The 18,566-nt window shown below is 41.0% G+C and overlaps 1 protein-coding gene across 10 annotated transcripts in view; it reads left to right on the top strand.

The window, feature by feature from the left end:
* GRIA4 (glutamate ionotropic receptor AMPA type subunit 4) overlaps positions 1–18,566 on the top strand; it is a 433,261-nt gene that overhangs the window by 337,247 nt on the left and 77,448 nt on the right. For all 10 annotated transcript variants that reach the window (XM_070426004.1, XM_070426006.1, XM_070426005.1 and 7 more), the window contains 3 exons: positions 2,727–2,885; positions 9,530–9,697; positions 11,123–11,227. In XM_070426004.1, the coding sequence (XP_070282105.1) occupies positions 2,727–2,885; positions 9,530–9,697; positions 11,123–11,227 (432 nt within the window). The remainder of the gene's footprint in view (positions 1–2,726; positions 2,886–9,529; positions 9,698–11,122; positions 11,228–18,566) is intronic.

The raw sequence follows: 18,566 nt of genomic DNA, 5'->3' as shown, positions 1-18,566 counted from the left end.
CCCCTTTTCCCTCAGAGGATGTATGGACTGTAAGTGGAAATGAAAAGCAAAACCAAGTTGAAAGACAATCTTTCCATAGGAGGTCACCAACCATTGTGACATGAGGCTTTGTAGAACAACCCATTTCAACAAGATAATAGGAAGCCTCTCCCAGGTCCTCCCACCGCCATAGGGGAAATTGTTTATTTAGTTACCTAAGTCCGCCCCCCCCCCCCCCCCCCCCGCCCACTCCCATGCAGAATTACAATCTTATTACAACGCTACCCAGAACTTTCAGTTCCACAATATTCTCTGGGTAAAAACTGAAATCTAAATGACCACCAAAATGACTGTTCCCAACAAAACTGTCCAGATCCTATCATTTTTCCTATAGAAAATTATTATTTTAAAATATACAAAATGAAAAGCATTGCCTGTGCTCAAACAGACATCGCTAAAATGAACTTAGCCAGCCACCATTCATTTGGCTCACAACTGGGAGGAGTTTACAATCAGATGTGGCAATATTTTGTTCTTTACCGGCAGCATAGCAGCAGGACGGACCCAGAGAAATGTGCGTTACTATTCATCAGACTTGACATCAGATGACTTTGCTGAAGGCTGCAGCTTTGCCTGCGCGTCTTGCAGCTGTGGGATTATGCTGTGAAAGAAAGCGTCTATTGTAGCCACTGCGGGACGGAAATAAAAATGTCATCCATTAGCAGCTAATGCAATAGTTGAATCACTGTGGCTTTTAGAAAACTGAAATTATTTGCTGGACTGTGGGTCTGCTCAATATTCTCGAAGAAACAAACAAATGTTTAACTGACATTTTACTCGCTAGAGATTGATGGGCAGTGTTTGCCCCCATTTCAGAAACATAGATTTGCTTTCTGTGCCTGGTTTCTTTCCCCGTGAAATGAGAATGTTACTGATGAGCTGTCAAATTAGCTGGCACATAATAGGCATGAAGTAAATATTTGTTGAATGAATAAATTAAGAATAGCCATTATTTACTAAATCCAAACCAGCTACAGTTAGCATTCTCATTCTCATTGTACATGTGGGGAAGTTACCACAGTGGGATTTAGAGTTTGGGCTGTGTTCTACAGTATTATTACCGCCCCGCCCCCCTTCTCCTAGGGACATTATGGTAAATACCAAAATTAAAAACACACATATTTGTAGAAGAATACACAAGAGCATGGAATTAAAAAGGCAAACTCAAGAGTCATCTTGGCTCCAATACGTATTTGCTGGGTGAGCTTGAATAGTCTTGCTGTAACCCACTGAAACTCAGTTTTCCTTATTTATAAAATATGGCTCATAATAAGATCTACCTCATAACCTTGTTATGAGAGCTAAACTAGATCATCCAGGTGATGTGTCTAGTAATGTGCCTGATACATAACAAGCCCAGCATTAGTATTAGCTATTAGTTCACACTCCTGGGGCTTTCCATACCAACTTTGCTGAGTTGCCAATAGACTGGTTTGTTTCCTTTTGGGTAGCCAACAGCAAGGCAACCTCCTTTGTTATTTTTAAAAAAACAAAAAACAGATGTTTCCAAAAACATGGCTGAGATGCAGTCAGTTGGCGAGGCAACCTCAGGTCTTCCTCTCCTCCCCGATTCCTGCTCCGACTCCTTGTGTACCTGCAAGGTCACTGCTGCATATTTTACTTCCACCAAAAAAAAAAAAGACAAAACACTTTATCTTAGTTCCCACAACAATTGAGTCAAATTCATATTTTTAAAAGGAACTTTACTAAATCTAAGAGAAAACAAAAAATAGTTCAAATACAGATGTACAAGCATGTGTGTGTGTTGTTAACTTTTCTCTGAGCTAATATCTTTGGGTTTATTAACTCATTTCCCTAATATGCTCTGCGCCCTCTTCTTGCAATTTTTATTTGTTTTACACTTTGCATTGCATATGTATTTTTGTACGGCATTTTAAATACTTATTGGGGACAAAAGGGACCAGGTATAAAACAAGATAGATGATAGATAGATAGATAGATAGATAGATAGATAGATAGATAGATAAAATAACTTTTCAGCATTATTGAAACTCAGTAACTACCTCTGGACCAAAAAGATGACACCTTCCCCCTCCCAGCATCCTTACTCCACTGGTTGGACACAATCTTTCTTCCTATCATACAAGAGGTCATGAATGGCCTATCTTGCTCTCTTCTCTTCACTACCAGTTCCCAGGACTATAAAGATTGTAGAGACTGATGTAATCAAAGCTTTTACCCTTCCTGGCTCAAATTAGCAGCTCTGTCTGCTTTTAGAGCACTTTGTAATTAAACTGAACCACTAAAAAGGTATAACCCATCACAGACTCATAGTACCATGATATCTTGATATTATCGTCACATAAGACATTTCTGCTCATCAATCCCAGAGGGCAGTTATGTCTTCAACAAGAGACTTGTTATGATACCATATTCATCTCTTATATCCACCAGCTATGCATCATAAAAGACATTCAAAGGCATTTAAGAAGTACTTGTTAAATTGAGTTGAACTGCACTGAAAACACATATGCCCTTTTCTCATGTATCAGATTTTGAGTGACAGAATTTAACAGCTAAATCAACATAATTGGATCTTGCACCTGTTCCAGACATTGCTTTATTAGAAATCTAGTTATATAGAGAGAGATTATTAATTTATTTAGCATTGAAGAGCTGAAATGTATAATGATGAATTAAACAAACTGTCATATTGATTTTTATAGGGATTCAAGGATATTTCTCTTGAGAGGTTTATACATGGTGGAGCCAATGTTACAGGATTCCAGTTGGTGGATTTTAATACACCTATGGTAACCAAACTAATGGATCGCTGGAAGAAACTAGACCAGAGAGAGTATCCAGGATCTGAGACTCCTCCAAAGGTATTTGTTCATTTTTATCTTATGTATGTTTAGTATTTTTCAAATTTAACATAGAAAGTTCATGATGCAGTTTTTCTGGTACTATGTCATCAGACATAGTGCGATGGGCAGAAGCATTTAGTCACTCTCACTGTGCTGCACAAACCCTTAATAATTTCTAAATATCTAGATTTAAGAGTAGAAGTGGTAGGTATTAGCTCAAGCAGTTTCCCATTATTATTATTACTTTATAAATTTCCATTGAAGATAAGGAATGCTTTTTTATTTTAATCCTCACCCAAGGATATGCTTTTCATTGATTCTAGAAAAGGAGGAAGGGAGCAAGGGATAGAGAAAGAGAAACATTGATGTGAGAGAGAAACATCAATTGGTTGCCTCACACACATGTCCTGACCAGGGATCAAACTGCAACCTGGGTATGTGCCCTGACTGGGAATTGAACCCACAACCCATCAGTGCACCGGCCGATGCTCTAATCACTGAGTACACCAGCCAGGGGAATTGTATGCTCCAAACAAATTTGTTAACTAAATATTTCAAATTTGAACAACATTGGTAACTATCCACCCAGGAAAAAAAAATCTATGTTTTCAAAGTGATTTAAATTAATATATAAATTAGGAAATTGGTAGCATGTAAAATATGCAAGATTCTAAAATTTTTTTCTTTCAAATAAATAGTAAAAGGCCTTGGTTGTTTAATTTTTTCCTATAGACATTGCAGAAGTGTTATTCGTATCTGCAAAGGAAGCTGGTAAATTTCTGATTATAGCACATTTTTTCCTTTTTTTTCAAGAGAACAGAGGTATATATATATATATATAATTTTAGAGAGAAAAGGAGAAGGAGAGAGAGATAGAAACATCAATGATGGAAGAGAATCATTGGTTGTCTGCCTCCTGCATGTTCCCTACTGGGGATGGAGTCCACAACCCAGGCATATGCCCTTGACTGGAATGGAACCCGGGACCCTTCAGTCTTCAGGCAGCCGATCAATGATTCTCTCTCATCATTGATGTTTCTATCTCTCTCTCCCTTCCTCTCTGAAATCAATAAAAAATATATATTTTTAAAAAGAAACCTTGCGAATTCGTTTATTATTTCTATTGCTTTTAGTAGGTTCATAGATGAATCATGCCAAAAGCTCACTCATATCAAGTATTCATACACACAGAGAAGAGTGACACGCTTCCTTCTGAGCGCGTTTCTAATCTAGACTGTTTGCCAGGCAGCAGTTCCCCTCATTCTGCCCTCAGTGTCTGCAGAGACGCTCTTCCACATGAGACAACCTTATCTCTTCCTTCCTCACACCTTGTGTTGTGAGACCATTAATTGCGTTCGCATTTCTTCTGCAAACCATCTGTTCAGGTTTTTGTTGCCCTTTGAGTTTTAGCAGCTAGAATGAGCTTCAAGCTTCCTGTCAGCATTTTGTAGCTTCTTGGGACTATTTTTCATTTCAGTGATAGTATTAACATGTGGTCAAAACGTCCACTGTGGTCCCCCCACCTGGACCGCTGGTGTCCTTAGCCCTTCCCTGCCTTTAGCCCATCTTAATGTCTTCTATTTGCTAACCTGTAACTGGACTTATCTATGCTACAGCTTTGGCATATAAAATGCACATAGTGTCATATGTATTTTTATATGTAAATACATATAATTTTCTCATCTTTCACAGCTCTTAGCATGATGCTAGGCACTCGGTGGCCATTTAATAAATACAGAGATAGGCAAAAGTAGGCTCACAGTTATACATAGGAAAAATACAACAATTAATAAATAATAATACGATAATAAAGTGTTTCATAGACTAACAACTGTAAACCTACTTTTGCCAACCCCCATATATACAGGTGATTCTCGTTATTCACAGTAGTTATGTTCTGTAAAGTTGCAGGGAACACTGGAACCTTGTTCCCAGGGGAAATACAAGATTAGGTTCCTGCAAGCCTCCAGTCACAGATTTTTGTCCACTGATCAACACATAGCACACGTGTTTCTGTTTATAGACAGCTTATACAATACACTAGAGGTCCAGAGCACAGATTCATGCACCTGTGGGGTCCCTCAGCCTGGCCTGTGGGATCGGGCCGAAACTGGCTCTTCGACATCCCCCGAGGGATCCCAGATTGCGAGAGGGCGCAGGCCAGGCCAAGGGACCCCAGCGGTGCATGATCGGGGCCAGGGAGGGACCACAGGAGGGCTCCAGGTCATGTCTGGCCCATCTCGCCCAGTCCCTATCCGCTGGACCCCAGCAGCAAGCTAACCTACCGGTCAGAGGGTCTTCCCCCTGGTGGTCAGTGCACATCATAGCGACTGGTCGAATGAATGGTTGGACACTTAGCATATTAGGCTCTTATTAAATAGGACTAGAGGCCCGATGCACGAAGATTAGTGCAAGAATAGGCCTTCCTTACCCTGGCTGCCCGCACTGGCTTCCCTCCGGCACCGGGGACCTGGGCCTTCACTCTGGCTGCCGCCTTCCACCTTCACTCCAGCCCTGCTATCCTCCTGTAGCTCCCTCCACCCCCCGTCGCCCCCTCATAGCAGGCATCCCGCCCCACCCCGGCAGCCCCGCGCCTGTGCACTGCCCAGAGGCCCAGAGCGGCCAGGGCTGGGCAGAATGCCTGCGTCATCACCATGATGATGATGCAAGTGTCCCAGCCCAGCTGCTGCCATCTTTGTTGCATCAATTTGCATATTCCCTCCTTATTGGCTGTGGGCACTGCCATCTTTGTCGTGAAGTGATGGTTAATTTGCATATTCTGTCTTTATTGGATAGGATTGTTGATTCATGTACAGTGAAGTCATGGCCAACAGCACTATGACTCATGCCTGAACAAAGCTTACCTCATGTATTTTCTCCATAAAGCACACCACAGCCTTCTTGCCCTGAGGAACACTAAGCAGATCTACACTTTTGAGCCCTATTAAACAGTGAAATTATCAGCAAAAAGCACAAAACCGTGAGAAACCTGGCACTAAACAGATCACACAGGGACACTTGTCTACACCCTGAGAGCTGAAACAGGAAGGCAGAGCGCGGCCTTGTGGCTGCAGCTGGGAACCTGTGCCTTAGGGAACTGAGGTTAGCACCACGCCACACACATATGCAAATAACTGCCCTGATGATTGATTTTGGGATCACAAATTTAACCAAGAAGGCAAATTTTCAAATATGGAATCCATGAATAGTGAGGATTACATTAATTAAATTAGACTTGATTTTTTTTTGGTAGTGTTTTGACCAAGATTTAAAGCATGATTTCTGACCTTGTTTCACTCTACCTTCAAAAAAAATATTCTGGCCCTAGCCAGTTTGGCTCAGTGGATAGAGCGTCTGCCTGCAGATTAAAGGGGTTGCAGGTTTGATTCTGGTCACATGCCTGGGTTGTGGGTTCGATCCCCAGGAGGGCTGTGCAGGAGGCAGCTGATCAATGGTGTTACTCTCATCAATGTTTCTATCTCTCTATCCCTCTCCCTTCCTCTCTCTCTTGAAATTAATAAAATAAAAAATATATAGTTAAAAATATTTAAAAACATTTTAAAAAATAAAAATATCTTCTGGAATAAAGGTTTTCCACAATACAGGCCTAGCAAGTCTTTCCAGTTTTGTTCCTCCACTCCCTTTGTGGCCAGGAAAATTGAACAGTCCTAACTGTTCCCACTCCTTCTCAGTCCTCTGCTCTTGCTGCACCTCAGCTGTGCTCCACCTTCATTTCCACTGTCCCAGCCTTGAACTCAAGTTCACTTTCTCTGTAAAGACTTTTCCTAGTCCTCCAGTACATATGATCCTTTCTCCTTGGTAATCGCCATAATCTTTGAGTGTATACTTCTCACCAAGGACTTATCATAGTTACTTGTCTACTTGTGTCACATCTATAAACACCTTTGGGCAGAAACCATCTACTATGTGTCTTTGTAGTCCTCACCATTGCCAGCCAAGGTCTAGCACATTTTTCAAGAGCTCTCAGATATGATATAAAATTTTATTCTCACAATGACCACAGGTTTGTTTTGGGTGTTTGTTTGTTTGTTTGTTTGTTTTGCTTAGTTTTGTATTTCATAGCTGGAAAATGTACTCCACATTCCCATAAGATTGCACATAGCAGAACAAGAATTCATCTAGTTCTTTCTTCTCAAAGCCCATACCCTTGCCACTGCCCTATGATTCTGCCAAACTGTTTTGTTATCTGCAAACCTGGGTAAACAGTACTCATCACCAATCTAAGCACTTAGTAAAATGAAGTGTTTAATTAATAAGAATTTCCTGGATGCCATCTACCAGTGTGTGTGCCCATATATATGATTTTTTTAACATTAGCACAATAAGACATGTGGGAAAGAATTAAATCCTTCGCAAAGGTAAAGCTGATTTAAACTGCTGCTTCTTTCCATCCATCAGCACAATGACCTGCCGAAGGCCTAACGCTATGGCTGAATGTCTGCTTTGCTCTGCTCCTCTCTGTATGACATCTGTCCTTTTTTACAGTTCACTTGTTTCATAAGAATGGATGGGCTTTGTAAAACACAGCAAGTATATTTGCTCTTTGGTGCCATCTCTTCTCAGCTTTTTTCTTCCTATTAAAAAAAAGCAACAGTTTTCTTTCTCTCTCTCTCTCTCTCTCTCTCTCTCTCTCTCTTCCTAAAATACTAACATTACATTATTCCTTGTCTTTTGTTTTTAAAAGTCCTTCTTTACTTTTTGGTTTCATTTTCTTGCCTTACCAAAAGATGATTTGAAGGATTTTTGTACTCAAAGATATGTTCGCCTAGGCAGGAGGGGATAGAGAGAGAAAGAGAGAGAGAGAGAGAGAGAGAGAGAGAGAGAGAGAAAGAGACTTCTTGTTCGAGGTGAGAAGGTATATACTCATCTTTGATTTGTCACCTTGCTTTAACACTTACATTTCCTTCAGCCACTCCAACCTGTTGTAAGTGCCTAAGCCTGTCCTTAAGCCTATTTTGTCACGTCCTTGAAGAATATGTAGCAAGGCTCTTAATTTACACGCCTCACACATATCTTTCTGATGAAGCCTTTTAATGAGGTTCTGTACCACCGTTCAGAGATTCTTTGTTAATTTATATCCTTTAACATTTCTATGTTTTTCCTGGAATGCTAGCTGCTATGCCTAGTAGGCATATTGCATAAGTCTACTTTCTACAGTTAGAATTTCAAATGACTTTTCTTTGTTTATAAGCAGCAAATCAAAGAGATCATCTTCCATGTTCCACAGCACAAAACTACACCTAGTTTAAGGTGAGAATGTGTTAATCGTATAGATGGAGGCCCTGGCTGTGTAGCTCAATTGGTTGGAGTGCTGTCCTCATGCACCAAGGTTGTAGGTTCAGTCCCCAGTCAGCAAGGCACATATAAGAATCAACCAGTAAATGCATAAATAAGTTGAATAACAAATTGATGTCTCTCTCTCTCTCACTCTCTCTTTTTAAAAATCAATAAAAATTTAAACATATAGAATTGACCACGTGGAATTCCTGAAAGAGATAATGTAGCTTTTTGTCATGATTGGCAGCTGATGCTCTGCCATGCTTCAAAAAAATAGTGCCATATTCCTCATGACTGGGAATTTTCTTATCAAACTCTACAAGAATTCCCTGTTTTATTTTGATTTTTACCTGTTTTTCCTCATTTTTTCCCCTAACCTTAATAATCCTTCTATGAGGGCTCTGTCTTTTCTCAAAGAGAAGCATTGGGCAATTATCAAAAACCAGATAGTCGCCCTAACCAGTTTGGCTCAGTGGATAGAGCATCGGCCTGAGGACTGAAAGGTCCCAGGTTCGATTCCGGTCAAGGGCATATACCTTGGTTGCGGGCACATCCCCAGTAGGAGATGTGCAGGAGGCGGCTGATTGATGTTTCTTTCTCATCAATGTTTCTAACTCTCTATCCCTCTCCCTTCCTCTCTGTAAAAAATCAATAAAATATATTTTTTAAAAAAGCAGGTAGTCTCTACTTCACTTCTCCACTGTGATCCAAGGTTATGATGGAAAACTGGAGAAATGGTTAGCCTTCCTGAGCACACTCAACAGACGTGGACATAACAATACTGTTATTTAGCACAGTGACTGGTGCACACACATCTGTCAAATAAGTAGGTGCTATTTCTGGCATCCAATATCCGAGTAATAATAAACATTCATTCTTCTGAGGAACTGAACAAAGATGCACACTTCAGATCTACAGACATATATTAAATCTCAAGGCTCCCAGCCCGGCATTTTGGAAGAGAAAAAGAGTGAGCCACCCCAGCCCTCCTGGGTCTCCACCACAGCAGCAGGCTACAAGGCAGGTGGCAGCAACACTGCTCTTAGCTCTACTTTAGTGTTTCTGCTGAGAATTAATGAAAAGATCTCACCTAAAGGTTTTGCTTCTTCCCATTGTTAGACAATTGGACATTAGAATTTCTTCTCTTCAGTCTGTGTTTTCTTTTTCAATCAGAGTCATAAGATTCGGTATATGGTCTTTGTAATCCAGAAATAATAGAAATCTCGATGCTGGAAGCAATTATCAATAATTTAACTGTGCTTCAGACAGGATGGGGCTTTATGTCATAAACAGTGCTGCCAGACTATTCCTGTTGGTTGATAAGATTTTAACATTTACCCTTATAATTACTTTCATTTTATTAGTACACATCCGCCCTGACTTATGATGGAGTCCTGGTGATGGCCGAAACTTTCCGAAGTCTTAGAAGGCAGAAAATTGATATTTCAAGGAGAGGAAATGCTGGGGATTGTCTGGCAAATCCTGCTGCCCCATGGGGCCAGGGAATTGACATGGAGAGGACACTCAAACAGGTAACTCGCAATTTTATTTAAGTTCCATTTATTTAACACTGCTGTTTGAGTAGAGTATTCACATAAACAGAATAATGTATTTGCAAGTAAATATATGTAAAAGTCATTTTAATATATTGGACTATTATCATTTTTGAGACATTTCTAAATAGAATACTGTGTTTATAGCCTGTGTAGATGTTTAGTCAGGATAAGCTAGGTTATGCTGTACTAACAAACAACCCCAAGTTCCAGTGGTTTACAACCGTAGAAGAGTGTTTCTCACTCACAAACACACTAGGGTAGCAGGGACACTCTGCTTATTGTAATCACTCAGCAACCCAGGCTGACAGAGCAACTACCATCTTGAATGTTACAAAGAGAAATAAAGTTGAGGCAAGGTTTCAATTTGACAATTAAACTCTGGCCCAGTAGTGACCCTCATCACATTTGTTTACAACTCATTTGTCAGAAGAGAGTCACATAGGCCTCACTCACCACCAGGGATTCAGGAAGTATGAGCTTATCTTGAGCCAAGAATGGGGAAGACCCAGAAATATTTGGAAAACACTAATGACAACCTCAGAAGATCTTGAAATTGCCTTGTAACCTTGGATTAAATATTGATTTTAATCTTTAGAGTTATACTAACACTATTTTTTTGAATGTTTAATGTACTATGTTTATATTTTTAATATTACATTTTAAGTGTTCTGAAATGCCATGCGTTCAGAATATGTTACATAAAAAATGAATAGGGCCCTAACCGGTTTGGCTCAGTGGATAGAGTGTCGGCCTGGGGACTGAAAGGTCCCAGGTTCAATTTCGATCAAGGGCATGTACCTTGGTTGCGAGCACATCCCCAGTAGGGAGTGTGCAGGAGGCAGCTGGTCGATGTTTCTCTCTCATCGATGTTTCTAACTCTCTATCCCTCTCCCTTCTTCTCTGTAAAAAAAAAGAAAAATGAATAGGAAGGAAATTTGGAATAAAACGCAAGTGAATATTTTCAAAATATATGTATATTTTTAATTTTTACATCTTAATTTTAATGTTAGCAAGGAGAAATATGATCCGATGTGGTTTTCAGGGCTGTTTATTATGTGCATCTGTAGAAAAAACTGAAAAATAAATATAAACAAACCATATTTCTGTTCCTATAAATAATACTTCAATTCTAAGGAGTATTCTGTCAGTTACAATGGAAACTTTATAATATAAAAAACAAATTACACATATTCATCTTCCAGCTATACAGTAGAATTGTTTATATGTTCCTTCGGTATTTCTCTTTCAGATTCTATCCCATGGTGTGCTAATGAGTTCCTTGTATTGTCCCACACCTATATCTGCTCTAAGCCTAACAGATGAAATTGAGATTTCTATAGGTGAAATGGCAAATAAACACATGTTTGGGTTTGTTTTTGTTGTTTTATTTTTTATTTATAGGTTCGAATTCAAGGGCTGACAGGGAATGTGCAGTTTGACCACTACGGACGCAGGGTCAATTACACAATGGATGTGTTTGAGTTAAAGAGCACAGGGCCAAGAAAGGTGAGCCACGCTCAAACTGTCGTCTGACTTTGCTTTTGATATTTTCAAAGGCTCATAGGTGAAAGGGAACTGGTTTTCTGCATTTTTAAAATATGTGTACTTACAAATAGTACTGTCTTGACAATCTGTGCCGGAATATAACTGCTATTTAGTCATGTGCCAAAGCTGAAACAAACTAATCTATACACCTTCACATCCTTTATCCAAAATAGAAGCAAAGCAATATATTTTTTAAAGCTTAGCAAAAAGAATCCCACACAACAAAATTCATGCTGCAGAAAAGCACACAATGCAGGTAAGATACCCGTATGTCATCATTTATAGAGACAACGAAGAAAACTGTTTCCAATGGGTGGGCACATTTTGAATAGGCTGATGTTCTTGAAGTTAACATATACAAGTGAGCAAAGGAGAGAGCAGATAAGAGATAAGATCAATAAGATTAGTGTCAGGCTGAGGAGGGAGAGAAATACCTAAGAAACTCCCACTGAGGGGCCAGGGCGGTAGTTCAGGAAGCTGTGGGTGGCAGATCCTTGGATTTCAGAAGGTAACTCTGTGGATATAATGTGACGAGGCATGTGGTTAGTCTCGCCAGCATCCCAAAAATATACAGTGAAACAATACCATCCCACCACAGTAATTGGCTATGGACATTTTATTCACTTATAATTAAATGATTTTTAACATTTTGTTTCTCTAGGATTAGCTAGGATGCTCAAAGAAAGAGAACGTTCAAGTTATTTATCTAAAAACTTCATTTGTTTCTTCGCTTGGCTGTTTAAGAAACAACCTTTCCCAAATATGCTCTCCTGCTTTACTAGAATAATTATAGCTACACTTGATGAAAAGCCTGCTGTGCTCCAAAGCATGGGACTTGGTGTAACTTAATCCTAACAGCAAATTAAACATTAGTACTATTTCCTTTTTCCAATGAGAAAATCTTTGGTCCAATAAGGAATGGTTACTTGTGCAATGCCTGTTATTAAGAAAACAAAGACTTTAATTCAGATATGTCTGACTCCAGAAACATTCTATACTGTTAGCCCACCTGAGTAGACCCTGCTGTAAGGGAATGTATTCTCTAGAAGGGAAGAATACAGTAAGTTCCATATGACAGTTAAAGAGTAGGCATGTGGCAGTTCCAAGGAGGAAAAGGTCACTTCCAGCTGGAGAAAAGCAAGTCAAGCAAGGAAGGCTGCGTGGAGGAGGCGGGGTGAAGCATCGCCATGAAGTTAGAGTTTGAAGTGGAAGAGGCAAGAACCTGCAGACAAGTGGCAGGAAGGACAATTAACAGCTGGAAATGGCAAAGGTTTTCTGAGTTGTGTTTTGCTGCAGTTCTTCATAGCGTGTGCTTCTGCATACTTGTGAGGAGAGATCTGGAGCTGCGTGAGAACCATCGAACCATCACCATCTAGCATTTCAGCCTCTTGTGGCATCTCCTGGAGCGCAGGCTGACAGCTAATCCAGAGCAGGCCGGAGCCTACCTGCTCCAGGTCAGGCAGGGCAGGAAATGGACAACAGCTGGGAAGCCAGAGCAAGGCAGGCTCCTCTAAGGACCTCCCATAGCAAGGGACGGAGATGCGTTCCTAATGAGACATTTAGGGGTTCCATGTGAACCCCGACTTGACCTCTGTCAGACACAGCCAACAACCAGCGAGAAAGAGGCCCATGGTAAGAAAAGGCCCTCGGCGAGCCGGGGAGCAGACAGCACCCTCTTCGGGCCCCTAGAAATACCGGCACCCCGGGGGGCAGAGGCAGAAACAGCACAGGCACACCTCCCTGCCACCACCGGGTCTTACAAATGAGCCCTAAGCAGGAGCTTTCTAACATGCAAAAGACAGCTCCACCTTCCACCAGACATGAAGTGCAAAAGTGAAATGATCTCTCCACGGAAGAAAGAACAATGGGGAAAAAGAAGCTGACAGTAACCAGTGGCAATATCCGGTGGACTATGTATAGAACCGGATCTTTTCATGGCCTCGTGGGCCACAGTGGTAACAAAATAAAGTTTTTTGAGGAGAAAACTTAAAGAGTAAGGTGGGAGAGTGAGGAACACTCAGCTGACGCTCGTCTAAAACGCTTCCATGAAATATGAAGTGTAAAATGGTGTGGCCTCGGCTATGTTTTGCTGTGGCAACGATCCACTTGGGCATTCTGTCAGGAACATTCAACCTAAAAAGTTGCTGCGTGAGGAGCACGGTGCTGCCGGGACCCAGCAGGACGTCTGGGAAGCGAGCAGTTGTCCTTGTGGATGGGACACCTACCGCCGAGGGAGCTGCCTTGGGAAACAGATCGAGAGCTTGCCCACCCGTTTGTCTGACTTCTGCAACAGGGAAGCCACAGTGCTCTTTCTGACGTCCCAGTGCCTAAGTACGGTGGGCTCTTCCTGTCAGCTGGTGACCCCCCACTCCCCCAGAAAATGCTCCAGGGCCAGACTTGCATGGTGTCAGGACTTCATAATCGGAGAGCTTATATTTATTAAAAGACACAGTAATGGAAAATTGATGTGCATTTTTATATGTCATCCTCCCAACAACCGGAAAGTAGGATTTATTTTTCTCATTTTATGGAAGAGAAAGTCAGGCTCAGAGAAGCTAAGCTACCTGCCCAGGATGTTCAGCTGGGAAGGGATGGAGCGGCAGTGGAGACCAAGCCTTATCCAACCCCAGGGCTCAGCTCCTTGCTGCTGAGATCTGAGTCCCAGGGTCCATTAAGGCTCTTTAGAGCTGGAATCGACAAGTGTGAGCAAATCAGCTCTTGAAGGAGCCAATGAGGAGTAGAACAGGGGCTCCTCACAGACCCTCAATCCCTACTCAACCCTTTTCTTGTAGCAAAGTCCATTGTAAATACAGAAATTTTACTCTTACATTATATTATGACTAGAGGCCTGGTACACAGATTCATGCACATTGAAAGAAAATTAATTAGAAGGTGGCCAGCGGGGTGGGACTGGGTGAGATGGCTGGGACACGCCCTGGAGCCAGCCTCCCGTGTCCCTCCCTGGCCGGCCGCACCTGAGGCGGCACTGGGCTTGAAGGGCATCTGTGAGCAGGGTCCCTCCAGCAGGTGGGGTCTGTCGGCCTGGCCTGCGGGGATCGGCCAAAACCAGCAGTCCCACATCCCCCAAGGCTGTGGTCGGCAAACCGTGGCTCGCAAGCCACACGCGGCTCTTTAGCCCCTTCAGTGTGGCTCTTCCACAAAATACCACGTGGGGGCGCGCACATACAGTGCGATTGAAACTTCCTGGCCCATGCACAGGAGTCGGTATTTTGTGGAAGAGCCACACTGAAGGGGCTAAAGAGCCGCATGTGACTTGCGAGCCGCGGTTTGCTGAGCAGCAGTTTGCCGACCACTGCCCCAAGGGGTCCCAGAGTGCGAGAGGGTGCTCTGCAAAGTTGTTGTCTGCCCCCTGGTGGTCAGTGTGCATCATACCTATCGGCAAACTATTTACCCTCTCTAATCCCCAGTTTTTAAAATATGTAAATGATGACAATACATACCTCCCTTAGAGCATGGTTGTGAGGATTAAAAGTAAAGCACCTAGCATAGTCGGTTGCTTAGCCTTTTACATATATAGATTAGATTTGCACACAATTCATCTTAACAAGTCCAAAAAAAAACCAAATATTTTTCTGACACCACTTGCCAGTTTAGTGATTTGAATACTTCCATATTTTTGCTCTAACATTACAAAACTATTTTTTAACCCATTTCTCTCTCTAGGAAAATACCTAGTTCCCTATCTGATTAAATGAGATTAGGCCTGGAAAAAGTTCCTAGCAAATTGTAAAATGTTGTGAAGAACTAGAGAGAAACTCCTCCATGTCATATGTAGTTCCAGGTCCAAACTTCCAGATTCCTTTCTTTAGGAAGAGACCCCTGTATCACTGTCCATTCCATATAATCTTACTTTCCAATAAGTCCATGGCCCATATGAGATCCAGCATTAATTGGTCCCACGTGGGAAACTATGGCTTTTTATTTTCACCAGAATTGTAAATAGGTATAAGGCAAATAGGTACAGCTGGGTAAATTTTTGCTTGTTATTTTACTTTGTCAGCACTTCTAAATCATTTATCTTTTGGAGGTATCACAGGTTGTTTTTAAACGCAAAATATCAAGGTCTGTCCAACATGTGAGGACTCTCCAGAATGTGCCCCAGCTCCGTGGTGTTTCTGTTGTGGGAATAAAGAAAAATGGTCTTTCCCAGAGAATAGGCTGCGGAGATCTGGAGGTGGCTGCAGCTAATGAAGGGCTAAACTCCAAAACCTGTTTCCATGTCATTTGTCCTGTAGAAAGGAGAATTAATAGGAAACAACTAATATGTTGTTGTTTTTAAGTACATGTCGGACTTGAGAGATGGTAGGACTCAATGGCATACTTGTTTTTAAATTAAATTGATCATTGGGTTATTAAATAAATACCAGCTACAAATGAATTCATATGAACAGTTGGAAATAATTGTTGAATTCATACACACTCATAATTTCAGATCACGCTAAGTACAGCAAGCCATATTAATGAAAATTTTTCTCCAACTATTCTGTTATTGAGTTATGTATAAACCATTTATGAATAATATTGTGCTTCTTTCTGACATGTTAATGCTTATTTTATTTTAATATGTGCACAAATGTTAACACAGTTTAGAAACTTGAAGGAAGCAAGAGAGACTTCCTACACATATTAGAACAAGTAGTGAACAGACCAGTGAGCTATTGCATACATTTTATTGGACACACGAGTTTTAGGAACTGCATCCAGAAATTCAAGAAGAAAAATGTAGAAAGCATTAAATAAGCACCCATTTGGGGAGGCTCTGGAGCATAATAACAAAGCACATATGGATTTGGGGTCCTACAGACCTGAGTTTTGAATTCTGGCCCTACTAGGGTATAACCTTGGGAAATGTATTTAATATTCTAATATGGGTTTTCAAATCTAAACCATAGATAATAACACCATCTACTTCTGCATTTGCTTTGTTTATAAACTTTAAGATGCATATTTACAGAAACACTGAGTACAGTGTCTGTTGCAAAGCAAGCAGTCAGTAGCAGTAGCCATAATGTTCTGCATGATACAAAGGCCCCTAACCTTCCTTTAAGACCCTATTGTGGGGATCACAAATACGGCCTGCTTTAAAATCAGGACTGTGATTTACAACACGGAGGAACAGTGTATAATGCAGGCAAATTCAACACTCTCCTAAATACCTGGCAGGACTAAGGCGAACCAGGCTGAAGAGTAGAAGAACCGAAAGACCATCACTACTGCAAATTTTTTCTTTTCCTTTTTCTTTTTAATTTTTTCACCTTTTTACTAAGAAACCAATTTTTTTTCTTTTTTTTCTCTTTTTCTTCTTTTTCCATCACCTGATTTTACCCTTTCAATTACCACATTTTTATTTTTAACCAGTATTATTACTCCTACCATTTTACCATTTTTTAAAGTGTCACTTTATTTTCTCTTTATTTTCTTTTGGGATTACTGTTCTCCATTCTATTTTCATCGTTCCTTTAGCATTAATTTTCCCTATCTCAATTCCACCTCTTTTCTAAAACCCTCTTCCTTACTTTTCCCCTTTTGGTGTCCTGTTTCTCTTACCCTATTCCTGCTCCAGACTTTCCCAATTCCCTCTTTTTACCCCCTGTCTAATTCCACCCTACTTATATATCCTATTTCCTATCTACTGCTCTAAATCCTTATACACCTATTCTTTATCCTTCTTCACTTTCCAACCATTTTTTTCTCTCTTATCTTTCTATTGTTTTCTTGATTGTTGAATATATTGGGCTTTTTTTTTTTTTTTTTTTTTTTTTTTAATTTGTTTGTTTGTTTTGTTTTGTGTTTTTTCTTCTTTTTTAGGACTGGTTGTGAGGTTGTTTTTCTTTTTCTTTTTTTTCCGATGGTTTTTCCCTTCCCCCCCCCACCCCACCCCAGTTATTTTTGTGCTTCTGTTTTCCCTTACCCCTCTGGATATTATTGGTGGTTTGTAGTTTGCATTCATCTCCAGGGATCTGTTGCTGGAATTTGTTGAGATTAGTGGCAGTTCTATTGGAGTTTGCTCCTCATACGGGGAGTCTCTTCCCCACTTCTACTTCATTCTCTTTTTTCGCTCTCTTTTTTTCCCCCCTCTTTTTTCCCAATTCTATTTTTGCACTCCTTTTTTGTCTTTTTTTTTTCTTATTTTTCTTTTCTGTTCTCTCTTTTATCTTCTTCTCTTCTTTCTCCCTTATCCCCTAATTCTCTTAATTCGGGTGGTCACCTTTATTTGGGGTTATTAATATTGTGAATATACTTGTGTTCAGTGCCTGGTACGTTGTGCCTTGCTCTGTTGTATTTTGTGCCTTTAAATCAACGCAGCAGATCCAAGCAACAGCAGCCCCCTGATCACCGCAGCCTCCTGATCACCACAGCCTCCTGATCACCACACCCTCTGTCTGTGGAACAGCAACTGTACGTGAAGCCTCCCCCCACCAGCCAGAAGAGCCAACACAGCTGTGAACAACATCCACCAGAGGAGCTGCTGCCAACTGGAAAGCAGCTGCTACCGCAACCGTCTGAGCAGCAACCACAACCCAAGGAGCCCCTGCCACCCAGGGAGCAGCCACTGAACATCTCAACATCTACATATGTCAGCGAGATCAAACATGGGTAGGCAAAGAAACCCCCAAAGGAAAGAAAAGGAGGACTCGCCAGAAAAGCAGCTAAGTGAGACAGAGATATGCAACATGACGGAAAAAGAATTCAGAATAAGGTTCCTAGAGTACATGCACCACATGTTCAAGAAGCAAGAAGAAACAGATGAAAAACTCAACTACTTATGCAAGAAGCTAGAAGAAACAGATGAAAAAATCAACAACTTAAGTAAGTCCCAAGAAGAAATGAAGAGTGACATAGCTTCAATAAAAAACTCCATTGAAAGTATCAACAGTAGACTGGGAGAAGCGGAGGACCGAATTAGTGAATTAGAAGACAAGGAAGCAAAACACACTCAAACTGTACGGCAAATGGAGAAAAAAATTAAAAGACAGGAGGAGAGCCTAAGGGAGCTTTGGGACAACATGAAACGAAACAACATACGAATAATAGGGGTGCCAGAACAACAGAAAGATGAACATGGATTAGAAAACCTATTCGAAGAAATAATATCAGAAAACTTCCCTGAGGTGGGGAAGAAAAAAGTCACACAAGCCCAGAGAGTCCCAAACAAGGTGAACCCGAAAAGACCCACACCAAGACACATCATAATTACCATGGCAAATGTTCAGGATAAAGAGAGAATCTTACAGGCTGCAAGAGAGAGACGGAAAGTAACATACAAGGGATCTCCCAT

The sequence above is a fragment of the Myotis yumanensis genome, unplaced genomic scaffold (assembly GCF_028538775.1).
Source record: "Myotis yumanensis isolate MYYU_CA2020_CCGP unplaced genomic scaffold, mMyoYum1.0.hap1 SCAF_10, whole genome shotgun sequence".
NCBI classification, from domain to species: Eukaryota; Metazoa; Chordata; class Mammalia; order Chiroptera; family Vespertilionidae; genus Myotis; species Myotis yumanensis.
Note: the sequence above shows the minus strand (reverse complement) of the source record. Positions and strands in the feature narration are given on the sequence as shown.